At 41.6% G+C, this 20,272-nt stretch overlaps 1 protein-coding gene across 1 annotated transcript in view; it reads right to left on the reverse strand.

The window, feature by feature from the left end:
- NWD2 (NACHT and WD repeat domain containing 2) overlaps positions 1 to 20,272 on the reverse strand; it is a 165,435-nt gene that overhangs the window by 20,775 nt on the left and 124,388 nt on the right. The window contains exon 4 of the mRNA XM_028089552.1: positions 729 to 932. Within this exon, the coding sequence (XP_027945353.1) occupies positions 729 to 932 (204 nt within the window). The remainder of the gene's footprint in view (positions 1 to 728; positions 933 to 20,272) is intronic.

The following is a 20,272-nucleotide window of genomic DNA, read 5'->3' on the forward strand; positions in this document are numbered from 1 at the left end:
ACAAAGGCATGAATCAACCTCACTCCAAGATTATACATAAGATACAAGAATATAAACTATGCATGAAATATTAAAGGAAAAATAATTAAGTCAAAAAATGAGAGACTTTAAAAATAGCTAGGCAGATTTTAAAAAGCCCCTCCCCCCAAAAAAACTTTTACAAATCAAAAATATAACTGTTAAACCTGAAAGCTTAATGCATGAACAGAGTGGACACAGCTGAAGAAAAAAAAAATACTGAATTGGAAAAGACCTAAAATAGTCTTCTGGACAGCAGCGTGGAGGGCTAAAGAAATTGATATATGAAAGAGAATCAAGAGAAATGGAGGACAGACTGAGATGGTACCGTGTAAACTAAATTATAGTGCAAACAAGAAAGAACAGAGGGAATAGAGGAAAGACGTTATTTGATGAGATGATAGCTGAGAGCTTTCCAGGACAGATAGAGTACATGAATTCATGAATATAGGAAGCACGACAACATGACTTCAGAATATCATAGACACATTATGGCAAAATGATTTCTTCAGATAAACAGACCCCAGTCCGAGAGGCCAAAAAGAAAGGTAAGTCAAAAATTGGAAAGTTTCTTAGCTTTGGATTTTGTTGTTAAAAAGAGATGTAAGGTCCAGGGCAGAATAACTTTCTGTCTGCTATGCCTTTTCTGTGGATGACCGACGGTTGGAAGTAATAGACACGTACATACTTTGGAGAGAAAGATAACTCACTGCATTTTTATTGCTTTTCAGCATTTCCGATTTAGGTCTGAGGTAATAAGCTGCCGGCACTGAGTTCTCGTCACGACAGTACCACTCTTCCAGAAGCTTGGTCTCCAGCTTCGCCTCTATAGCAGCATCCAAAATCATTTCAAACTCCGAGGCTTCAACTTCTCCAGGGATTCGAATGTTCCCGTACTTTTCACCCAACAGTCCCTGTGTATCCACAAGAAAGTTCAGGTTAGTGTATCACCAAGAAAATTCATTTTAATATTCACATCATGTAGTTAAATTGAATATTTATTGAACATTAAATAGAAACAAGATACGTTGTTCTATCACTTTTCTCTTTTAATCGCAGTGGATACTTTTTTCCCATGCATTATTTAATAAGTAGTTAGATCAATTATATTGTAATTATAATAAATTCATATAATGAGAACTGAGATTGCATATCACATCAGACAAATTCAAAATACAGAGTTTTGTAGCAAATTTATTTCCCCCAAATTTACATAACACAACAAAAGTTGTTCTACTCTGAGATTTTTGTTTGTTTGTTCATGACAAAGAAAAATGACATGCTAGGCTCTATGAAATATCACACAGGCAAACTCTCAAGAGAATTGCTTTGTGAAGAGTTAGATTTTCGCAGCTATAAATGAAAGTAGGAAATCACTGAATGCGATACTACTATGGACCCCACTGTAACTCAAGACAACTTATAAAATGTAAATAAGATATCATTTTCTCCTTATTAAATCGGGAAAGAAAAACATGCTCCGTGTTATGTGAAAGTGTGAGAGGATACCCACATGGTGCTGATGGGTGTGTAAATGGATCCAATATTTCACTGAGGAGTATTCTGGCAGAATGTATTAAAAGCCTTAAAAATCTATATAACTTTGGACTTCTGGGAAATTGTCTTTAGAAAATAATTAAGGATGTGCATAAAGACTTACCAGAATATTTATGCTGATACAGTTATAACAGGAAAGAATTGACATAACAACCTAAGTGTCCTGCAAATGGGAACATTTAAATATACTATGGTACGTCTATTCAAAGGATAGAGCAAGTCATGTTCCATTACTGTATTGATGTAGAAAGATTTTTTTCAAGTTGTTATTTAAATTCCAGTTAGTTAACATACAGCGTAATATTAGTTTAAGGTGAGGAATTTAGTGATTCATCACTTACATACAATACCCAGTGCTCATCACAAGTGCCCTCCTTCTTCCCTATCACCCATTTAACCCATGTCCCCGCCTGCCTTCCCTCCATCAGTTTGTTCTCTATAGTTAAGAGTCTGTTTTCTGGTTTGCCTTTTTTCCCCCTTTTTTCCCCCATGTTCATCTGTTTTGTTTCTTAAATTCCACTTATGAGTGAAATCATATGGTATTTGTCTTTCTCTGACTAACTTATTTCACTTAGCATGATACTTTCTAGCTCCATCCATGTCATTGCAAATGGCAAGATTTCATTCCTTTTTTATGGCTGAGTAATATTCCATTGTGTGTATATGTGTGTGTGTGTGTGTGTACACCACATCTTTATCCATTTATCTAGTTGATGGACATTTGGGCTCTTTCCATAATTTGGCTATTGTTGATAATGCTGCTATAAATATGGGATGCACATATCCTTTCCAATCAGTATTTTTGTATCCTTTGGGTAAATACCTAGTAGTGCAATCACTGGATCATAGAAGATGTTTATAATATATTATTAGGTGAAAAGCTAAGTTACAAAACAATATGTATAAGATGATTCCAATGTTTTATATATATTACATATATATGAGAGAGAAGATTGTATATATATGTATATACAAACATACACATAAGAAAAATTTTATAGGAATGCACAGCAATATTATCAATGGCTATCTCTGGGTGGCTTTAAATTTACTTAGGTTGTTTTATGAATTTATTGTTTTTTTTAAGTTTATTTATTTTTTTAGTGATCTCTACATCCAATGTGGGACTTGAACTCACAACCTTGAGATCAAGAGTCACATGCTCCACCGACTGATCCAGTCAGGTGCCCCAGAGTTTATTGTTTTTTTTTTTTAATTAAAACTTTTTTTTGTAGTATGCATTATTATTTTGTAATGAGAAGAACCACGGGCACTGAAAAATTTTAAACCTAGTGATGCTGTCTATACTGCTTTGTGGAACAACACTCTTGAGCTTCCTCTAAATGTCTGCTTAAGACTGTGGTTCTCAAAGTGTGGTTCTCAGACCAGCAGCATTAGCATCACCTGGGGACTTCCTAGTTCTGCAAATTCTCAGGTCCTAGCCCAGACCCACTGAGTCAGAAACTCTGGGGGTCTCTGCTGAGCAATTAGTGCTTTAGCAAGCCCTCCAGGTGCCTGAACCACTGTTTGAAGCTAATAAAAATATTACCTCATATAGCATCTGGTATTTCAATTACTCTTCAACGTCTTATCTAGTGAGAAACAAGGAAAGGACATAATGGAACCCTAAGACAAATCTATGCCATCCAAGACAAGTTTGTCTGCTTTATGGTGTCCATGGGAAGGTTTCCCTTTAATCTGTGGGCACCTTCATCCTTTCCTCCTGTTGACTAGCACTAGTTTACTATAAACTCCAAGCCCTGTTTATGCATTGAAACGTGTGTGGTTTGGCTTCCTTGGGGGCACTTCTTACTACCTCTACTGCCTATCACTGTAATATCCACAGTGTTTTTTCACCTCATATAGCTAGATAGGTGAGAGAATTAAAGTCCTGGGGAGATCTGCGTTCCAACTAAATTCATAACCTAAACTCTACTGCAAAATGGTAAGCCCCATAAGGGTTGAGGCCTGAGATGTTGATTCCTAGCACATAGAAAATTAAAAAAAATAACAACCCTATTTGTTAAATAAATGAATGAACCAAAATAGAGAAGAAATCTTTAGACTGTTCTATTCATTCTTTAAAAGATTTATTTATTTATGTATTTTAGAGAGAAAGGGAGGGAGGAAGAGAGAGAGAGAGCTTGAACGGGAGGGGCAGAGGGAGAGGGAGAGAGAATCTCAAGCAGACTTTGCACTGAGCACAGAGCCTGATGTGGGTCTCCATCTCATGACCCTGAGATCACAACCTGAACCGAAACCAAGAGTTGGATTCTTAACTGCACCACCCAGACAGCTCTTAGACTGTTCTGTTCTTAGTTGAAGCTGCTTCTCATATTCCGAGATAATATTTCAGCTCTCAACAGGTGGAGTAACAATTTGGGAAGGTGCTAGTCTTGTCTGCAACCTTCATTTCAGCCTGTAGTCTTTTAATAGGTCCTGTCTAAACACATCCCTGGTTGGGCCATGCCCTATCTCCTTGGGACATAATCCATCTCATCTAACTGGCTCACTCCAGCTGATTGTGGCTAACTGAACTCACTTTTTCAAGCTCAAATTTCCTCAGTACTAGCCTCAGACACCAGGCAGGAGGGAGATACAACTTATTTGTCCTCTTTGGCTGCATAAAGGCCCTTTGTAAGGGCCTTGAATGGAGGGACACCACTGCTTTGGTCTCCATTATTTCAGCACAGTAAACGGGGGTCTACAGAGGGTTCTTTTGAAATAAGGGTGTTCTCACTCCAACTCACTGTATCAGCCTGAAGGCCAAATGAGAACCCTTTTATTTCAATCTGCATTTGTTTTGGGCTATTCTTGACAACAGGCTGTATGCAACAAAGCTAATGTTATTTTGAGTTGTGTCTCACTTTCTATTTTGTTAAGGAATAATCGACAATGTTGCACTCGCCTCAGGTATATAGCATAGTGATTCAATACTTGTATATGTTACAAAATGGTCACCACAATAAGTCTGGTTACCATCTGTCACCATACCAAGTTGTTAGGATATTATTGACTACACTCCCTATATTGTACGTTATATCCCCGTGTCTCATTTATTTTATATCTGGGAGTTTGTAGCTCTCAATCCCCTTCACCCATTTCGCCTATGCCCTCACCTCCCTCCCCTCTGGCAATCATTGTTTTATTCTCACTTTTAATGTTCCTCTTCCAAACTCTCTCATGTTAAACTTGGGTAAATGAGCAGGTATGACCTCTCATTCTGCCAGAGATACAAAGGGAGACAATATTTTTAAGGCTAGCCAGACTGGGGATTATCCTGTTCCTGTTAGTTAGTTCTGGATAGAGGAGAGTCAGCATCTTCAGTCAGGACTGTCTGTCATGAGGAGTGAGGTTTTCGTGCTGGGATGAGCCATCCAGAAAACCTATATGGGCAAGGTAGAGAATAAGAAGACTTCGCAGCAGTAGCCACTGGAGACATTCAGTAGAGTTTGGCCGTGGGTGGAGGATCTGGTGGATAGCCAGAACATTAAATATGGGGTTTAGTAATTGACACTTCTCCATCTGGCAGCCAGTGAAGCCCAGGAGTATCATGGACCTGGCTACCAAGATCCAGGGCAAGACTGGCTGGATTTGGGGTATGGAGTAGGAAGGAGGACAAAATAGTGACTTCATGAGACAAGACTGTGTCCTAGCACAGGACCATCATCACTGCACTAGCAATGAACTAACTGCTGGTTCTCTGTGTTTCTGCCCCTAACTAAGGCTGGTCCCAGAGTCCAGGGCAGTGTGAAATCTATGGCTCGGTTTCTAAAGCATGCACTGTGGATTACCTGCACCCCAATCATTCAGGGTGCTTGTTAAAATGTAGGTTCCAAGATCACTTCTCAGACCTAAAGAGCATTGTGGTTGGCAGCCCAGCAAGATTCATTTTAAAATGAGATTACAAAGGACACCCAAATTTGAGAACCACTGCTATGGGCAATGCACATGTGGTCTCATGACTAATGGTTAGCAAGCATTGAAGGGGCAGGATGGGGAACACAGCAGATCATTAGAAAAATTGAAGGCTACACAAAAATAATTATTTGAGGGGCGCCTGGGTGGCTCAGTGGGTTGGGCATCTGCCTTCGGCTCAGGTCATGATCCCTGGGTCCTGGGATCGAGCCCCGCGTTGGGCGCCCTGCTCAGCGGGAAGCCTGCTTCTCCTCCTCGCCGCTCATGCTCTCTTCTCACTATCTCTGTCTCTCTCTCTGAAATAAATAAATAAAATCTTCAAAAAAACAATTATTTGAGCAGAACTGCTGGCACCAAATACTACAATTACATGATCGATATAGTAAGGCCAAATGTATTTTAGAGTAGAGATACTAAAGAAGAAAAAATATCCTCATCCAATTCAAATAACAAATATATATTGAGCACTTACTATATATATAGTGGTAATATAGAACTTCAGGAAAGTAATAATGTGCTACAGGCTTAAAGTTTCTTATTGGATTGTTCTCCCCAAGTCTTTTCCTTCTATTGATTCTTCCTTTAGGTGGAATGCTCATAAATCACAAAGCAGTTACTTTTCAGGAGTCCAAGACAGGATTCTGTCTCAGTCTTATCTTGCTATTTGAGAAATAGCAAAAAGAGAAATAGCAAAAGAGGAGTTTGCCACCACATTTTTCAGGAAGACTTTATGGGGTCCTACATGCTTATAGTTTCAAGGTAACACACAAAGCATGCCTATTATCTACCAGGACTAGAGACAGTCAACTTAGAGAAAGAGTCAGTTAACTTGGTTGCAAAGTCCAGCTCATATGGTTGATGGCTCAGAGTATGGGTAGAGAGATATAGGAACATGCCTAAGAGGCTAGCAGTTAAGATTCAAGGTAGCAAGATGGTGTCCATCTTGGTTTTCTCATCAGATGATTCCTTAGCTCTGGAGCCATAGGGCAGTATCCATGAATGACCATGGAAACTATGAGCAAGAAGGCATCCTCCTCTGTCCACTGGCAATAGCATATTTACTCCCACCACCAAAGGAGAAACAACTGGTCCACATCCTTCTGACCCCAATGCTCAATGCTCAAGAAGGTCATTTTTTGCTCAGTTAAGCCAACTTTGTCAGTTTGTAGAGAAATTTGGTGGCAAGTTGAGGGACTACATTCAATTTTGCATTGAGGTCCATTTTTATTAACTACACCACTGATCAGTCTGTCTGCGTGATCCCTTATGGAAGAAATGCATATGTCTGAAACAATTTTCAACTTTTTGTTGAATTGCTTTACACACTGTCAGTATACATAGGAACATAAATATAGGGAATTTCTCCTGTCTGCAGAAATCCATAATCACCTCTCCCACCCACTAATCAAATGTGAAAACATTTAAATTACCCATTCTTTAATATTGAAGATATGTTAGTTAGGCAAGTAGAAACAATCCAATTGAGTTCTCCAATACAATGAGGGAGTTAAGTTCAAATGGTTGAAAAGCCTAAGAAAATCTATTTTCACTGTAGTTTCTGCATGTAAAATTCTAGCATAAGAAATACTTTCAGATGCTTTGGGAACTAGATAGAGGTGGTGGTTGCACAACACTGTAAATGTGCTAAATGCCACTGAATTGTTCACATTAAAATGATTAATTAAAAAAAAATTTTTTTTTTTTTTTGAGAGAGCACGCGCATGTGGGTGGGGAGGGGCAGAAGGAGAGGGAGATGGAGAGAATCTTACGCAGACTCCAAACTCAGAGTGGAGCCCGAGTCGGGGCTCCATCTCACAACCCCAAGATCATGACCAGAACCAAAATCAAGAGTCAGATGCTTAACCGACTGAGCCACCCAGGCGCCCCCAAATGGTTAACGTTATGTGAATTTCATCTCAATTTAAAAAAAAATTCTAAATTTTTAAATTCTTTGCAACCAGGACCTTAAATGTAAAAGGACTCCTCTTTTTGTATCTCCCTGTCTTTCTTTACATGCTGATATAGATTCATCTAAGCCATTGTTTTTAAAGGCTTAGGATGACATTTTCTTTCCTCATAATTGATTTTTCTCTTCTATTGGGCAAATGCTGATTCCCTCCGCCACCCCCTTCTGCTCTTCATGTGCAGTTCCTTCTGCCTGGGCTTGCGATTCAGAATATTTGGGGTCTGAGTCTGATGGTTATGCAGTTTATGTTGTAGCAAAAAGAACAGAAGGATTGAGATATTGTTAAAGGCATGGGGGAGTTCAGTGTGTCTTTGCTCTTACTGTGTTGTGGGATGCCAGGAAAGACATGCAAGAGCAGACTTTGGAGGGTTATGGATGCCATGCTCTGTAGGCAGGAGGACAGGTGCTCTCTGGGCTTCTATTTATGAGCCCAAACTCATGGGGGCAGCTGGAAGGAAAAGGAGAGATCGCCCCCAACGGTGGAACTATAACAGGCTGAAGCAATGCTCCATAAACGCACTGGTCCCCCTAACTCAGTCACTCATGAAAGGCAGGTGGGACTCTTCCTTCCTCCTGTAAGCTTCCCTTTTATTTATTAAAATAAAACCCACATTTATATATATACTTCTCCTTCATGATTCTGTGACGTAGGTAGAGTTGCAGAAGAAAACCCTATCTCACAGACCTCAGCCGGCTTTCCTAAGACTACTTCTCTAAGAAGACACCGTAGCACCAGCACTTGAATATGGGGCTTTTCATTCAACAACCTCATTCTTTCTACTTCATCAAATTACTGTGCTATGCAACCTCTAAAAGTGCCTTCAGGTCGCATATTTGCTTGTGGTGGCTCTTATAGCTGGTGCCCTTGGCCGGGCCGCCATCCATGGCCACGCAGTCTCTGCACCGCACACCTCCATGGGGCATTGTTCACAAGGACTACAGCATGTGCAGTGTTAAGGCCCTGGGTTACAGCCCTTGGCATTCTTTTTGTCTGATTTATTGTTGGGTGGAGGGACCAAAATGGTTGTGATGTATTCCCTGGAGCTCACAGCCCACCTTCATAGAGCTCTGTTATAGAGTGAGGCCACCTGAACAAAGCCAAAGGGTCAGCACCCGCTTCCCACGCTTAAGACTATTTTCTCAATTTTTTTTATTATGTTATGTTAATCACCATACATCATTAGTTTTTTTTTTTAAAGATTTTATTTATTTAATTGACAGAGAGAGAGAGAGAGAGAGGGAGAGACAGAGAGAGAGGGAACACAAGCAGGGGGAGTGGGAGAGGGAGAAGCAGGCTTCCCGCCGAGCAGGGAGCCCGATGCGGGCTCGAACCCAGGACCCTGGGATCATGACCTGAGCCGAAGGCAGTCGCTTAACCAACTGAGCCACCCAGGCGACCCACATCATTAGTTTTTGATGTAGTGTTCCGTGATTCATTGTTTGCATATAACACCCAGTGCTCAATGTTTTTTTAAAGTCAATAAGCACCTTCACAACTGACTTTTACATTTTTAAATCTAAAAATAAGATAAGGTACTTTATTTAGCAGTGAATTGCAACTTAGTTACTCCAGCATTGTTCCATATGTCATAAGAAGCAAGAATAAAGGCAGAGAAGGGAATATAAGAAATGCAGAGAAGGTTCATTTTATGTATCAACTTTAGGAGGTGCCCAGGTATTTGACCAAATGTTATTTCTGGGTGTGTCCCTAAGGGTGTTTCTGGATGAGATTAGCATTTGAATCAGCAGACTGAATAGAACAAAAAGGTAAAGGAGGAGAGACTTTGCTCTCTCTGCCTATCTGAGCTGGGACCTTGGTCTCCTGCCATCTGCCTGGGACTTACATTATCGACACGGCTGGGTCTCCAGCTTGCAGGAGGCAGATCGTGACACTTCTAACTTATCTGTTAGAATTAAATAATGTCCACACTAAAGATAGTCTGGATAAGATCTTTAAGAAGGGTCATAACTTTTGGCACGAAAAGACATAAATATCTTTAGAAACCTGTTCATCTCTTAATCATTAGAGATGGACGGTTGCATGCAGGGTTGCCAAGAATGGATGTTAGCAGATATGTTTAGCACCTAGGGCACACAATTATCCAGATAACCATGATGGAATTAACAGGTATATTCTGATTAGACATTTACTGGCATCTGTCTATGGGCAAAAAATACACTCATCTCCCACCATTTGTACATAGTGAGCATGTGTTTCACATACCACAACAACGAATTTCTGAAATACAGTATATAGACAAAAAGATCTGTTCATGCACACAAATGATCTACATGTCACTCAAGAATATTTTGAGGTTGGGAAAGGCAAGTGTCAGGAATGACCTTGGAGAGTTGCTTCACTTCTTTGGGTCTCAGCCTTCCCATCTGTACACGGAGAGATTACTTTAGGCTTTGTGTACTCATCTGGCCACACAGCTACCCTGGTTTGTTGTGAGAATCAGGCAGGTCCTACAGGTGAAAGCACTCTGTGAGGTGCAAAGCACCTGGAGATATATAAGGTGCCACTACTTTACCCAAATATAATTTATAGAGAAACACACGTGTTCAATACACTCAGACATACATCCATGGAGTAGAAATCAATCCTGAGAAGTATGGCTGGACAGATAGGGAAAGCAACGAAGTATCTCTCGATTGAAAAAAGAGAAACGGAAGACAGGAGGAAAAGAGTGGGTAGCTGTTTGCTTACAGGTGGTAAGAAGGTGAGGCAATATAGAGTCCAGCTTGTAAGGATAAATTCCTCCGTTCTCGGGAAGTGGGGCGAGAAAAAGAGGCTTAAGGGGACTCTGCTGGGTGAACTGTCTTAGGTAACTGCAGCCACAGCAACAGATGTGTGGAGTGAACCTTTATGGAGAATGACAGGCAATGCTTTAGGGGTAGCTGACGGCTCTCATGTAAAAATAAGTATTAAAAAATGGTGCAATTTGTGTCATTATCCATGTGTTAATAGCCATGTTTGAAGGAACTCAGTTACTGAAATTCAATTATGCTACAAAAGAAGACCAGCATTGCTTCTGACTGAACTGTGTCTCCTGGAATTCATATGTTGAGCCCCAACTTCCCCACGTGATAGACATGGGGTCTTTAAGGAGGTGATCAGGGTTAAAGGAGGTCATCAGGGTGGAGCTTGGAGCCAACAGAAACGGGTGCCCTTATAAGAAGAGGAAGCGAGCCAAGAGTTTTCTTTGCTTTATGCCAGAAGGAAGTTGTCTTCAGGCCAGGAAGCGTTCTCAACAGACTCTGACCGTGTTGGCACCCTGAACTTGGACTTGTAAATGCCAGAACTGTGAGAAAAGACATTTCTGTGGTTTAAGCCCCCCATTCTATGGTATTTTGTTATGTTAGCCCGGCTAATATGGTGTGGTAATATGCTATGTTAGAACTGACTAAGGCAAGCCTAATGAACAAAACGAAGCAAATTTTGTCAATGTAAGATCTGGTATTTCTTTTTTTTTTTTTTAAGATTTATTTATTTATTTATCTGACAGAGAGAGACACAGCGAGAGAGGAAACACAAGGGGAGTGGGAGAGGGAGAAGCAGGCTTCCCGCTGAGCAGGGAGCCCAATGCGGGGCTTGATCCCAGGACCCTGGGATCATGACCTGAGCCGAAGGCAGACGCCCAACAACTGAGCCACCCAGGCGCCCCAGATCTGGTATTTCTGACAATTCATCATAAAATGTACTGAAGGGGTAAAGTCATAGATTAAATGATCTACCAATTCCGTAAAGTATGCAACAGAATGTTAATGCTTTGATCTAGTTTGAGAGTCTCAGCTCGTAACAAAGTATAGTTTTACCTTTTTTATTTAGTTATTTACATACTGACACGCACTGCTGAACTTAGATTAATAATTATATCAATAATCTACCTTTTACTTATTACAATGTGCTTTTGAGTGTAAGGACATTTTATTACCTGGAAAATACTGGACACACTCTGACTCTTTAGAACCATCCCAGCAAGGGAAGCAACCATAAGTGCGAAAGGACTGGGGAGCAGAACCTTCCTGGGGTTGGCCGTTAATTTGCATCAGTTTCAAAGTACAGGTTATAACCCTAATGGTGGCCAGCTGCCTCACAAAACTGAGAACTGGGACATGTGTAAGGATTACTGGGATTCTAAAATGCTAAAGAAAGAATTCATTGAAAAAGTGGTTACAAAAGAGGAAGGGCTTTGGGGGGCGGCGTGGAAAGGAGTGGGGAGAGCGTTTTGGACATATTGGAAGTGAGATGCTATTATTTCAGTGGTGCTGTTCATAGAGCAATTACAGATATGGATCTGTAAGTCAAAGGAGTAATCCATCTGGAAAAGCAGCCCCTGAAATCCTCATGCATTCATTCCACAAATATTGAGCACCTAACTCGGCAGGGTGACCAACATTTCGGTTTGCTCAGGACTGTCCCAGTTTGACAACTGAAAGTCACAGACACCTCCTCGGTCCCCAGCAAGCTGGGATGACTGGTGACATGAAGGCACTCATGGTCCTTGCTCCTTTGAGCTTTCTAGGAGGGCAGTCGGATATCTGTACAAATTAGATAGTTCAAGGGGGAATGACAGAGTGGAAAGAGAGCAGGGCTGAGGACCACCAAACTTGAGTGTGGGCATGGGCGCGGGAGGAGGAAGAGTGGACGAGTGTCCCAGAAGTCCAGAGGGAAGAGAATGATAATGCTGAAAACATTTATACAGAGTTCTTACAAAGCAGTGGGAAAATGGACAAAGGACACGAACTGGTAATTCAGAGAGGCAGAAAAACAAGGGCCGGTAAGCATGAAAGGGAACAATGCTCAAGGCTAGCTTTTGCAAATGCAAATACACGTGATTGAGGCTTTTTGCTAATCAAACCGATAGAGAGAAATAATACCTCGCAGTGCAGAGGCAAAAGGAAACGGGCACTCTCCGACACAGAGAACTGATAAAAATGGGCACAACTTTGCTGAGAATGTAATCTGGCAGTAGGTGTAAGATTCTACTTTTAGAAATCCATCCTACTCTTTCCACAAAGATTTGTGTACTAAGATGCTCAACAATTTTTAGCTTATGTCTTGGCTTTATTCTCAGAAGAGATTTTAAATTTACCAGTGTTCATATAAACAAACAAAATTGCCAGCCATAATCACTAATTCACATAAGGTGTGGGAGGGAATTCTGCTCAAGTGTCTATTTTCCTAAGGCTTCGAAGAAATTAACTAGAGAAACACACAAAGCATAAAATAACCCGCTATGCCCCACACCAGCTTGGCCACTCAACATTTGGTCCTATTTTCAAGTGGCTTTTTTTTTTTTTTTAATTAATAGATCTTTCCCACTGATGGATATTTAGATTCTTCCAATCTCTTTTAAAATATAAATAACACCATACGAAATATCCTATCATTAAGGTAGCAGATATTGAGGGCATTGTGTCCATGGAAATAGCATCCGTTTATATTTAACATAGAAAACGTCCCACACTCAGATCAGATTCTAACTTCGCACTTAAAAATGTGGATTCCAGTCCTGTTTTAGAGCCTGTGGAGGCTGGTTCTCGTTGCCATGGTCCAGCTGGCTGGGTTCTCCTCCTGGCTTTGATACATTGCACAATGCCTGGCCCACAGCGGGCTCTCCCTTCTCTTCCGGCTGCCCTGCAAGGGTCAGCCCCGGTCAGTGTGTCTAAGGGTTCTTTCAGAACTGCCCATCTGTGTGCAGATCCTGGGAGGCTTTTCAGCGCTGCTTTGAAAGCCTTACGGGGAAAAAGCTAAATTGCCCATGCATGCTGCTGGCCCACAGTTCTAAGCAAAGTTTCTTCTTTTGAACTGGGGCAGAGCAGAGAGGTCTAGGCGGAAGGCTGGCAGGTGCACCATGGACCCGAAAGCTGGACAGAAGGAAAGCCGGCTTAAGGGTTAACTGTCTAACTGGCAGTGTTATTAATGGGTATCCAGTAATAAGGTCTGGGCTCAGGAAGGTCAATGGTGACTTACCAGCATCCTGTTCAGTATATGTCTAATCTATAATTGGAATTTTACATTTCAAAGTCCTTCTAATATCTTGTATAATCTCTCCCCTTAGATGGTAGTCAACTGACCGGTATTTTCAAATGCATTTAAATGGTTTTCATTACAAGGAATGTTCATTTGAATATCCTCTTTCTTTCCTGATGGAAAATATTGGGTCATACGTGGAAATATTTATGCCATCCATATTTCCTAGGCTCTAGTGGCTGGTGATAAACTAGAGTCAAAATCATTGCTACAGAAGAGCTAGAGCTGGCTTTGCATCTACCTTCCATGGAGCTCTGAATCCCTGGAATTCCTCCAGAAGAGTTCTGGGAGGCTCAGGGGGAACTTCAGATTTGCTCTGGGGTTTAGGGGTCTTCGTGTTGCTGCCCTGCCATCTTACCTTGGTAAAGCCCTCCTTGTCTAAGGCAGTGTCTCCAGAAGTGGGGGTGGGGGGCAAAGGCAGCAGTTGGGTGTGGGAACCTAGCAGCACCGCAGCGGCCATAGTCCGTACTCACCATGGACCACGATGCTAGAGCGGATGCCTGAAGACCTTTATGCCACGGTTCCTGGCGATGGGTGTCCCTCCCTCCTCCCATCCCCCACCGATGCCACATGCTGGCTTTGCCTTCTCTGGTCACTGCAGATGCAGAGGTTCCTGCGGTCCCGAGTTCTTAGCTGTCCACAGCTCCATTTGCTCTGAGCATCCCCCCTTGCCCTTCGGATGCAGGATGTCCTTGGACCCGCGCCTCCCTTCCATGATGGCTTGTGTCCTTGAGACCAAACTCCTATGTTTTGTTTTACCTTTCCTGGATGAGAAATTTCTGTAGGCTTTTCATGTGGCCATTTTAAGGGACGCTCCATCATTCCTCTCATCTTTGCTAATTTGCTTGTATTCTGGGGTAAAGGCAGTTTATGAGGCTCCTTCTTGGATTTGTCTTCTGCTAATTTCAGCATGTCTATTACAAAGAAACCCAGTTATCCAGCACCACTAGCTCTTGCACATGAGAGGGGGGAATACGAACTAATTATATGCCATTAACTCATCTGATCCTTGTAACACTATGAGTTACTGCTTCCATGTTGAAGCTGAGAAATCAGAGGATCAGAAATGTCAAGTAACTTGCCTAAGATCCCACAGCTGGTTAAAGATGGAGCTCAACTCTGAGCCCAAGTCTTTCTAATGCAAGTCCATAATCTTTTTACCGTATCATGCTTTCTTCAGGGAGATTTCCAAATAGCTTGTTTATCCCTTTAGGCAGCTTAAAAACTCTTTAAAATAAATTTCAATAGAAAAAATGTCTAAGCTGTATTTTATACTTTTATTTCACTTTGATATATATCTTGGAAGACAGTGGGTACAGTTTACCTTTTATTAATGAGGTGGCACTGAAAATGGTTAAGCGCACAGTCTCTTGTTACGTGACCTCAGGCAACTTTGCTCCAGTCATAACAGGGCCAACCTCAGTGGATTGCCATGTGGATTAAGAGCATTAATATAAGGGAATTAGAGGGTGCCTGGGTGGCTCAGTTGGTTAAGCGACTGCCTTCGGCTCAGGTCATGATCCTGGAGTCCCGGGATCGAGTCCCACGTCAGGCTCCCTGCTCAGCAGGGAGTCTGCTTCTCCCTCTGACCCTCTTCCCTCTCATGCTCTCTATCTCTCATTCTCTCTCTCTCAAATAAATAAAAATCTTAAAAAAAAAATATAAGGGAATTAGAATGGTAATGAACATAAATACTCAGTAAAGGCTACATTTTAATTGAAGAATTTGTCAATAATCACTGTATAATATGTGGATCCAATTCTTTTACACATTTTTATTTGGTCCTGTAAATGTCAGGCTGTGGGCTATCATTTTTCCTGCTGTCACAATACCCAATTCCAGCAGACTTCCTTTACTAGATCTAATGGGGAATGAGAAACTAGACCAACCAACTTTTACAGAACTGTATATTAAGTCTGAATGACATTTGAAGAAGAAAGATTATTCGTGACTTTAGTTTCACTACAGCTAGGAGCAAGGAGACCATTTATCTTTATTTCTGAGTGTCGGGTTACTTTTTGAAGTTCATGTTGAGGCCACTGGGAGGCTGATCTCCAGATGAGGAAAATGTAATTCTCTAAAATGTGAGGAAGTCTAGTGTAGGCAGTGATCATTTAAAAAAAAACAAAAACCCCCTCCCCACCAAAAACCAAAAACTTGTGAAAACTTTCAAACACACCCAAAAGTAGAAAGACTAACATAACAAACCCCCAGACCTATTTCAAGTAATTACTAATACTTAGATAATCTTGTTTCACCCATCCTTAGGAATCCTGTTGTTTTATCAAACAAAAACAAACCAAAAAACCTTCAGCATGTATTTTTCCCTTTTAAAAAGTTTTAAATGTCCTCCTCATGCTGTTATTAAACTCAAAAGAATTAAGTGTAATTTATTGACTTAATCCCCCTTCCACTCCATATTGAGATTTCCCTAGTTGTCTCAAAAATTTTTTGTAGTTGCAGGTTTTTTAAATCGAGATCTGAATGAAGTCCATAGATTGCATCAGGGTTGTATACCTTTTAAATTTAGCTTCTTTGGTCACAGCCCCCCTCTCTTGCAGCTCACTGGTTGGTGGAGTAAGCAGGTTATTGGTCCTGTAACCAGTGTTCAAAGTGTGGGTCCCAGAGAAGAAGTGTCAGCCTCCCCTGGGAACACGTTAGAAATGCAAATTCTGTTCTCCGGCCCCATCCAATCCTGAGACAGAAACTCTGGGAATTAGGCCCAGCCGTTTGCTTTCCTGTGCCCTCTAGCACCCGCATGTGGGATAGTCAACAACAGTGGTACCCAGTCATAGATGTGGCTGATTGCCGCCTCCTGTTGCCATTTATCTTCAATCAGCCTTCATATTTCCTATCAGCTGGCAATTAGATTTAGAACCTTGATTATATTCAGGTTCAACTTTTTTTTTTTTTTCTTAAGGACAAGACTACACCAATCATGCTGTGCTTTCTTCCTGCATCAATCATGAAGCTCACAAGACCCGTTTGACCCAATGCTAGGAATGCTGAGATTGCCCGGGCTCAGTTGGCGCCCGCCTGATGCCTGCTTTACTGAGTAATCGTATCAACCATTGATAAGTGTAGTCTAGACTTACTATTTCCTTTGGGGTGGTGAGACGATGATTTCTAGTATCTGTCCTGCATTTATGGATCATTTGCAGCCCTTTGTGGTTGTTGCTTAGAGACCAGGACAACCTCATGACATATTAGCAAGTTTAAAAAGCAGCATGAATTTACATGACTCTTTGTTTACAAATTTTTAAAAAATCATGAATTTTTGGATAACTCTTGGGATAATCAGTGATAGACCTATGATTTGCATTTGCTCAGAAACCACTCAATTAGTGAAGAAATGACAATTTAACAGTTTTGAATATGGGCTCTGGCTGTGAGTCAATTGTGGTCTTCCTGTGCTAAAGCCAGATCCGCTGCTCCACCAAGATGTGTTCATAGGCATGTGTTCGGATGCCTCGGTACGCTTTATGCTGTGATGACTATATCCCCTATTCCTACCTCCCTGATAAGAATTTTAAGATAGTCTGAGCTAATGTCAGAGTACCTTGGGTGAAATCATAAAAATGCATCTCTTAGACCTGACTCATTTAATCTATGAGACAGAGCAACGTTTCTCAAACCTTTTTGGACAGAGACCTACAGAAGAAATGTTTTTTATATTGTGACCCTGTTCTCCATCCCTTCCTCCCCCCTCCCCCCCCCCACGCCTACTTTAGAAGTGGAGAGTCTGTGTCTACTCCAGACCTATGGAATGAGAAATTGACAGCAGATCCAGTAATCTGTTTCATCAAATGATTATATTACATGCAATGCAGCGTGATGCTTGCTTTTGATTCTCTCTAGTTCTATCCCACTCCACTAAAAATTGCTGGTCATAACCCACTATATTAGAAACTAGAATAGAATGATTTCCTAGTCCACTATTAGACTATAATCCACATTTTCAAAAATGTGTAATCCTTCAAAGAAAAACCTCTCCTCCTCCATGGTTTTAAAATCACTTTCCCCAAGATTGCTTCATTTTTATTTGGTTACCTATTGAACATAAGTGGCCCTGATCTCAGGCACACACAACTGACTGTAATGCGAGGTGGTGCTGCTAATAAAAGCATAAAGTGAATTCACAGAGGTGGGAGCCATTATTTGAACTAGGAGCACAAAGGAAGTTTTTATGCTGAGGATAATTTTTTTTTTTTTTTGAGACGGGAGGAGGGCCAGAGGGAAAGAGAAAATCATTTTTTTAAAGATTTTATTTATTAGAGAGCGTGTACACACGTGCATGAGAGGGAATAGGGTCAAAGGAAGAAGCAGACTCCCTACTGAGTGGGAAGCCCAATAAGGGACTCGATCCTGGGACTCTGGGATCATGACCTGAGCCGAAGGTAATCGCTTAACCAAATGAGCCTCCCAGGCGCCCCGGAAAGAGAGAATCTTAAGCAGATTCCATATCCAGCATGGAGCCTGACGCAGGGCTTGAACTCACAACCCTGACATCATGACCTGAGCCGAAATCAAGAGTCAGGTGCTTAATGGACTGCACCACTCAGGCGCCCTGCCGGGGTAAAAGTTTATTCATTTATTCATAATTTAAGTGAAGAAGTAGGTACAATAAATGAAGGACGAGATTCTGGTCCTTCCTGAGGTTACAGGCCAGATGGGAAAGGAAAGGAGACATTCGGTCTGGACTCAGACCTCCGAGAAGACTGACCTAGTCAGAAGGCTGACTGCGGAGGAGGAAGGAAGCAAAACTTGAACGAGCCCCTGCTGGATACAAAGGCCACATGGCGGAAGGTCGGGAAAAGACCTTCTGGATGCTTGCATTTATAAATGAGGAGAGGCGCTTTTCAGAGGCCACTGGAAGCCTGGCAACAATAACAACAAAGCTTTTATTTTTATCAATAATAATAACAGCAATTACTAGGAAGTTATGAGTTAGGTACTATTAGTTCCAACATTGAGAAAGTCTGATGAACTTGGTCACACAGCAAGTATATGACAGAACAAGGATTTTGACGTCAGGTCTGTGCAACCCTAAAGGTCGCAGTCCTTATGCCCTGGAGTGCGGCTGGGGCAGAACTCACATTACGAGCCGGCATGCCGCGGTGTGTGATGCCATTTAAGGGGTGGGTGGCTCAAGTGTGGACTGGCAGGGGAATGTGGACCTAATTCTACAGGCCTCTGATTCCTAGGACTGGATCAGCTATGAGATGTCCAATATGACTGAAAAGGAATTACTCAAGTTTGTGAATGGAAGATTACTACGCCTACTAACAGTGACATTCTTTCTCCTTTTCCACCTGGTGTACATTCCTGAATTCGACTAAAGGGACGAGTACCACAAATTGCCCATGACCTGAAGCCTACCTCTTCCATGCCACAGGCCATAAAAATACCTGGGTCTGCTCCTAGGACTGGTGTATAGATGTAAACCCCATCTTGAGGTGTGTGTATTAGAACAACAAGAGGAGAGTTGCTGCTGTAGGGTATCAAAGATGATCTATGCGCTTTAGCTTTGCCCTGGAGAGGCTGTGAGCTTTGTATTGGGTATGCAGTTGCCTCAACTTTAGGGAAGTCCTCTCCACTGGGGAAAATGGATCTGACTTCTAGGAGTTTGTTTCCCCGTGGAACAGACCCACTGGGATCCGGACTTATGGTTGGGTAGGTTGCCTGGTGCCGATTCTGAATGTGTAGACTGATCGAGTCATCCTAGGCTCTGCTCAGATGTCACTCTCACCTAAACCTGCTCTATCCTCTCGTGTTACGCTAGCCTTTCAAGTACAGATCATACCTCACCATATCGTTTCTTATTGTGCCTTATCACCAGCTAAAGTGGCCTTTGGAAAATTCTTTTGTTTTCTTGTTCATTATGTTTTCTCTGTTATAAGCGCCAAGAATGCTGGGTCCTTATCTGTCTTGCTCATTGCCGTATTCTCATGCCTAGGACAGGGCCTGACGCACAGTTGGCAGTTCAGTAAATACTGGTGGATGAGCAGAAGACAGCTCCAGGGAGTGGTGGGCTGGGGGTCTGGCAGTCTTCCCAGTGCTTTGTTTTCCAGTTTTCCAATGCTTTTGTTGTTGGTGATTCTATGGAAAGTTCAGGAAGAAGTGAATAGCCCAGTCCTTTCTCCCAGGGGGTTAATTACGTGGGTTGAGACCTTTTACCATCAAGAAATCCTCGTGGCGTTCAAAGTACATTTGCTTATGCTGCGAAATATGGTTCATCAAAGTTAACAATCAGTTGGTGGTGTACAACAGAAACTAATGAAAAGTCATGGTAATGGCTAAAATAATAAAATCTTAGCCTTGATAGAAACGTTAGGGAGAATGTAGTACCAACCCTTCATTTTACAGATAAGGAAATGGAGTCTTTCCAAAAGATGAAATGACATGTCAGAATCTATGCAGCTGGGTCATCATAGAGAGCCAGGGCTAGAACTTAGGATTTCTCATCCTGGCCTTACTGTCTGCTTTATAACAGAGCTTCCATAATGCTGTCTTCAAATGAGAAATTAATTGATCAAAGGACAAATATTCTAGATATGGGTGAAATACATTGCATTTAAGTAATATTGCAGCAGAAGAAAAGGTCTGCTAAAAATGAGCTAACATTCTCCTCTATAATACCTCTGTGTTTATCCCTGCGATTAACAGCGCACAATTTAATCCAGTGCTTAAACATCTCATTATGGGAAATCCCCATGTTTCTCAATGGAGAACCTGAAAAAAAAAAAAAAATCAAAAGACATTGTTCCTGATCT

This window comes from Eumetopias jubatus, unplaced genomic scaffold, assembly GCF_037043125.1.
Source record: "Eumetopias jubatus isolate StellerSeaLion01/CBP00866 unplaced genomic scaffold, mEumJub1_p1.0 scaffold_2, whole genome shotgun sequence".
In the NCBI taxonomy this organism is placed as follows: Eukaryota; Metazoa; Chordata; class Mammalia; order Carnivora; family Otariidae; genus Eumetopias; species Eumetopias jubatus.